The sequence below is a fragment of the Thunnus maccoyii genome, chromosome 12, assembly GCF_910596095.1.
Source record: "Thunnus maccoyii chromosome 12, fThuMac1.1, whole genome shotgun sequence".
Lineage (NCBI taxonomy): Eukaryota > Metazoa > Chordata > Actinopteri > Scombriformes > Scombridae > Thunnus > Thunnus maccoyii.
The window spans coordinates 32,472,765-32,479,496 of NC_056544.1; the positions used below are offsets into that span (position 1 = coordinate 32,472,765).

The following is a 6,732-nucleotide window of genomic DNA, read 5'->3' on the forward strand; positions in this document are numbered from 1 at the left end:
AGTAGGAGGAGACTCATATGTCAAATGACATTCATTTGTAAAACTCTTCATCACAACTGTGTCTCATGAGGGAAAAGAATCTAGACTGTTTGATAAGAAACCACTGAAGTTTAACAGTGTGTGACTCCCTCTAGTGGATGTTGTGGAGTATTCTGTTGTCTTTGCTCCAAAGGTTTTTGTACAGAGTTTTGGTGTTTCCTGTCACTGTGGGCTGCAGAGCACAGTAGTACACAGCAGAGTCAGACACTGCAGCAGAGGAGATCTGCAGTTTGACTCCACGCTTTTCTTCAAACAGTTCAGTAAAGAATCTTGTTTCTGACTTCAGAGAGTCTGCTGGTCTCGTGTGATTTAGCCCTGAGATGTACATGAGGAACTCTGGTGGTTTTCCTGGATATTGTCGATACCAGAAGAAATTATCATTGCCATCAGCTTCTTTGGAGTAGTTGTAGGACAGAGTAACAGTGCTGCCTTCTAAACTGTTCTCTTCATTGTTGACTGGAGTGAGTTCTTGACAGCTGACACCTAAAGGAAGAGATAACTCTGTTATAACATGTTGTCAAAGACTCATAACATGAATACAAACAACTTCATGCTCAGTTTTCAATCAAACATCAATAGAAGTAAATATGAAGTGTGTCACCTACCTGTTAGTGTGATCAGAAACAAAGTTGAAAACAGACTTAATTGCATTGACACCATCTTGAAGATAAGAAGAAACTGTCTGTGTTGTTTAGTATGAAACACCACAGTGAAAGTTTGTGTCTTTCTGTACTTCAGTGACAGTTTTGCTCCTCCCTTAATCTCCTCCTCCCTGCTCTCACAGCTCAGAGAGTGGCTGCACCAGAGATGGGCTCCTGAATACATCTCAAACTTGGACCTACAAAGTGGGACATTTTGCAACATCACCTTAAAATAATCTTCAGAAGATACTCTACAGAAGAGGTAACAAAATTAATGAACAGTAGAGGAAATATCATCTTTAGATATATTTTTTAAATCAAAACAGCTAGCTAGCTGTCAACTGCTACCTGCTACTGTTACCTACATTCCAAAGGAGAAACTGCACTGAGGAAGCTAACAGAAGAGTTATTTTGTGAAGAAGAGAAAGAGACAAGAAGAGAAATTAAGGGGTCCTTGTTGGTGGTATTCTCTCTCTCCATGAACTGGTGTGATGGTGGCACAACCAACGTTTGCAGCGGCCTCTCGTAGTTCCGACTTGCAGTATCGTTGTCCATGTCTACGTCTACATCTGTGACATCCTGTGGAGTGTAGGGGAAATATGTCTATAATATGTCTATATCAGTTTTTTTGGACATGTGTAACAAAGACTTTTGCTTCGAGAAATACTGGCTGGGAGCTAAATCAGCTGATGGCGTTTGGTCTGCTGCACCCAGTGGACCCAACGCAAGCGCAGATGAGTGCAAGCTAGGCTAACTGTTAACCTATACATACCGGTCATGCAACAACAATCATGTTGCCAAATGTTCTCTGGACAGCATAATGGATTATATAACTCCCCCATCAGTGCTGGTCAGTCGTTGACATGCAAGAGCTGTCTACATCCAATTGAGACATGTACTTTTCTCTCTAAATGCACTTTAATACACTGTGCTGCTAACTGCTCGTTCGTTTTTTGTTTTTTCTCTTGGGATTTATGTGTTTTTATCATTTTTTTAAATATAATTTTTGCATACACAGTATATCTTTATCCTCTCTGTTGTTGTTGCACTGCTGTGAGCTGGGAGGAACAGCATTTTGTTTTTTGTGTATGCAAATACACAAGAAAATGTCAATAAACTAAATCTTGAATCTTGAAGTAAAGATTTAGTTATGTAGTTAAATAATGCCTCAAAACCTCTGTTGTATCATCACTGAATAAGAAAGTTAAAGAAGTTTTTAAACATCCAGCTTCTCATAGAGTCCAGGCAATCCTTTAAATCAGACAGTTTGCTGAAATTGCCACATCTGAGGGAAATGTACAGCTGTTTGTCGTCTGCGTAAAAGTAAAAAGATATGTTCAAACAGTAGTATATGAATAGAAAATAAGATAGGACCAATAACAGACCCTTGAGGCACTCCATAACTCAAGACAGCAGCATCAGACATATCATTAGCAACCATCACAAATGATTGTTTATTTGATAAATATGATATAAACCAGCTTAAATCAGAAACAGATGGGCCAACCCACCGTTGTAGCCTGTCACTGAGGACTCCATGATCCACTGTATCGAAATCTGAGCTAAGATCCAACAACTCAAAATATTTTTTGAAATAAAAGGTCATTTTGAGCTAGACCTGAAATGATTGCATACAGTTGGATCCAGATCAGGTTTCTTAAGCAGACACTGCACACTAGTTAACTTTAAACAGTTAAGAAGCATTAATCATGGCCAATAACCAAAGACCTACAGTGGCTACAACCTGTTTGAGAAATGTACTGTAACTTGTACTGAAATTCTTCAAGAAATTCATAATGTAGTACCATGTTAATAGATAGTGATATGTAGCACAAGAAGCTAGCGAAGCTCTGTTAATAGAATAGCGTTCCCGCACATGCTCAGTAGTTAATGACCATATCTCATTCACACTCGTAGTTCAAACAGTGGAGGCAGCAGACACCCTTGTTGAATGTCTAATGGAAACAGCTCATGATAAAAACTGACAGTATGAAACAAACATTCTCATATTTTCATTACATTCAATTTTTAACCCGACGAGTAACTTCAGGTTTTTGTTCAACACACAGTTTTATGTCACTTTATGTTTGATGGTGTCTTGTGTTTGAAGCATCATCCAGCTGGTTTGTCATTGATGTGGATTTGCTGCTCATGTGAATCCTCCCACAGTGTTTCATTAGCAGCTGTAACCACAGTGACTCTGATAAAACAGGAATTAGCAGAATCCATCTGATATGAAGCTGTGGTTTGAATACCACTTCCCTCCTCTTTGAAGAGTAGTCAAATATCTGTGTTCAGGTTTTTGTACAGCCTCTTCTACACTTTCTATCACTGTGTGTCTAGAGCACAGTAGTAGAGAGCTGTGTCTGCCAGGGTTAGACTCTGTATGGTCAGCTCAGTTGATGTAGCTGATGTTTGGGATTCATATCGTTCATCAGGAATATATTGAGTTGTTCTCCCTTTTGCTCCTTTCCAGAGTATAAACTGAGGTGCCTGAAGGTCAGAATGATGTTTGTACCAGTAAAGCCTAGGAATGCTATAAGTTGTATCATAGGTACATGTGAGTGTGACAGATTCTCCTTCTCTTCCACTGACTTCATCTTGTTCAGGAGAGATTGTGGCTCCAGCTATTAGTCCTGGAAAAAGTAGAGAAAATGAAGCCATTAGACTAACATTGTTCATGAGGCTGAGAGGAGAAGACAGTGGAAAATGTCAACTGTACAGTGTTACTCTGTGGACACAAACTGATCAACTGTTCATTTGACTGATTTCTATAGAAATCATCTTCCAAGGTGTTACCTAGTGAAGGAAACATGTTGTATTAAAGTTCTGTTCCAGAGTCAAATATCCGTCATTTGGAAAATATCACACAATGACAAAAACATACGTACCTACAAGAGCTGAAAACAGTAAGATGACAGCCAGTGTTTCCATGGTTACACAAGTGAAATGCTGTAAGCGAATGTTGAGTTTGAATAAGTGTTGAGTGGTTTTGTGAGTTGTGTTTGGTCTGATGTTCACAGCTGGAATCAAACAGCTCTCTGCCATGCAGCCACCTCTGCAGTCAGTAGGAGGAGACTCATATGTCAAATGACATTCATTTGTAAAACTCTTCATCACAACTGTGTCTCATGAGGGAAAAGAATCTAGACTGTTTGATAAGAAACCACTGAAGTTTAACAGTGTGTGACTCCCTCTAGTGGATGTTGTGGAGTATTCTGTTGTCTTTGCTCCAAAGGTTTTTGTACAGAGTTTTGGTGTTTCCTGTCACTGTGGGCTGCAGAGCACAGTAGTACACAGCAGAGTCAGACAGCTGCAGCTTCTGGATCTTCAGAGGAACTGATGTCCCGTTAACTGTAGCATCAAATCTGTCTTTCTGGAACTCGGCAGCATTATATCCTCCTCCAGACAAACGTTGCAAAACATACTTTGGGAAATCATTTACTTCTTGTTTGTACCAGAACAAATAAGGAGTTACACTGCTCTTATATTGACAGCCAAGTGTAACTGTGTCTCCTTCAGCAGCAATGACATCTCCTGTTGGCTGGGTCACGCTGTCTTGTCCTTTACACTCTGGGGAAGAACAGAACATGCAGAGGAAGAGATGAATCAATAAAGATGATTGATTAAAGGAGAACAATCAGCAGCTTTAAAAAGTTACCTAGCAGACACTGAGACATCTAGAATAGTCTGTTTTTTACTGACTGCTGTCTGTCAGACTGAACCACATCTTTTTTTTTAAAGTTATAAATGTTCCTTCTATGAAGGACATTAAAAGCACTTATAGCTCAGTTGTGTGTTAAAAACTGTTGAGAAAGGAAACACATTCTGCTTTCTGTCTTACCAAAGAAAAGAGCAGCAAGAATAATCCACAGCCAATGTTCCATCTCTACAACAAGGTTTAAATCAACAGGAGAAACTATCTGATGTTCAACATTCAGTCTGAGAATTGTTCTCTTCACAGCAGCAGTTATTATTGACAGAATGGTTGAACACAGTGCAGAAGTAGTGCACCGCCTACTTGATAATGTGGCCCTCTAGTGGAGGTAAAAAGTTCAGTACAACAGTGTGGAAAAAAGGCTTCCAGCAGCTTGTCAGTGTGTCAGCTTGTGTTTTTGTACAGAGACTGTGGGTTTGCTGTCACTGTGGGCCTCACAGCACAGTAGTACAGAGCAGAGTCTGTCACTGCAGCAGAGGAGATCTGCAGATCCATTTGGGTTTTATCTTTAATCACATTAAAAGACAGTCTAGGTACTGGATCTGATAGTGGATCCCCCGTTCCTGTGTGAGAGATGAGGAATTCTGGTGGTTTTGCTGGATATTGTCGATACCAGAAGAATCGATCATTGCCATCAGCTTGTTTGGAGTATTTGTAGGACAGAGTAACAGTGCTGCCTTCTAAACTGTTCTCTTCATTGTTGACTGGAGTGAGTTCTTCACAGCTGACACCTAAAGGAAGAGATAACTCTGTTATAACATGTTGTCTCAGTAAATGAATCACATTCAGATACTATTAGTATTAAACTTTTAAAAAATACAGAATCCAACATACCTGTAAGAATGGCCAGAAATAGTAAGTAAAATACGGAGTATTGCAAAGCCAGCATTTTGAATGAAGGTAATGTTTGTGGTTTGTGTATTGAACTCTACTGAATATGGAAGTTCGTCTCTCTTCTATAGTTCAGTAACAGCTTAGCTCCTCCCTGAATCTCTCCGTCTCCTCTTAGATCTGTATTTTCACTTCTCTCAGTTACTCTTCCTCTACCTTCAACTCTGGAGACTCTGATGCTGCAGTCACCATCATATAAATCATGTTTCACTCATGTTGGATACAAAAAGTGATTTTACATTAAAATAATTTCAGTTTTTTTCACATCATCACTTCATCCTCAGTAACAGTTCAGTCAGGAGAGACTTGTGTAAGTTGTACTAATTACTCAGTAATTACAAGGAAGCCTTTTTGATTCAATTATAAATCACTCAGAGGAAAAATGATATTAGTTTTCTTTGACTATAGCCATTTAATATTTTATGCACGATGAATAAACTCCACTACTTGTAGCTATTTAATATCTTGATGGAGGATGGAATGAATGAGTTCTTGTACCGGTTCAGTCTGCATTGCAGGATCCTGAAAGGCAACACTTCAAATTCAGAGTTCAGGATGTGTGTTGGATCATTCAGAATTTTCTGTGCCTCTCTGAGCACAGATCTTTCACACAAAGACTGAAGATGGTTTTGTTCTTTTTGACCTATAATCTTCATGTCTGTTTGGATAAGATGTGCAAGCTTAGACTTAAAAAGTGCTGACAGGTTACCAAACTTTCTAAAATCATTTGGTAAAAATAAAAACATTAGTTTGCTGTTTAGAGTTTAAGCCTTCTCACAAAGTACATCCTCTGTTGTAGCCTGGAGCAGATTTTCAACATGTACATGCCATGTGAGCGAGCTGTCAGTGTGAACAACGAGATATTTGTATGAAGAAACCTGTTTGTTGGGTGTGTTGTGAATGATAATTGGACTATGGTCACCAATTGACTTTGGATCGAATATCATCTCCTCTGTTTTATTTACATTCAAGATAAGATGGTGAGCGTCACATTAATCCACAAACTGTTTGATATCATAGTGGTAAAGTGATGTGTCTTCATCACTGTGTAATAAGCCCAGAATGGTGGCGTCATCAGAGAATTTTACAATGTAGTTTTGTGGAGTTTTGCTCACACAGCCGTTCATGTAAAGCGTGTGTTATGGAATTTTCCTTCTTCAGGGGTTATTAATTGGGTTGCATTGGGTCAAGCCTGGGCCTTGAGGTCACACTGTAATTCTTAAGCAGGAATGGGACATATTCTCCTCTCCTTGAGACTCCAGCTGTCTGTGATGTTTTGGGGAAAGCAGAAACCTCTCTGATGGAGGGTAAATCAGCATCGCCATGGTCACCGAGGTCGGAGGAGGGTTTCCTGGACAACACAGATAGGTGGATACGTAGATTCTACTGATGCAGTCAGACATTCAAAACAAATCTCCTGACAGTGGCCTGAAATTTCATGCA

At 39.5% G+C, this 6,732-nt stretch overlaps 2 gene segments (V, D, J or C); both read right to left on the minus strand.

The window, feature by feature from the left end:
• Positions 1-208: 208 nt before the first annotated feature.
• On the minus strand, positions 209-782 carry LOC121909408 (the record flags this gene model as incomplete). The annotated part of the segment is given in 2 exon segments: positions 209-522; positions 645-782. Coding segments are annotated over 2 exon segments (369 nt in total), but the record flags the coding sequence as incomplete, so codon positions are not given.
• Positions 783-3,933: 3,151 nt separating this feature from the next.
• Positions 3,934-4,811, minus strand: LOC121909409 (the record flags this gene model as incomplete). The annotated part of the segment is given in 2 exon segments: positions 3,934-4,253; positions 4,525-4,811. Coding segments are annotated over 2 exon segments (363 nt in total), but the record flags the coding sequence as incomplete, so codon positions are not given.
• Between the last annotated feature and the right edge of the window lie 1,921 nt (positions 4,812-6,732).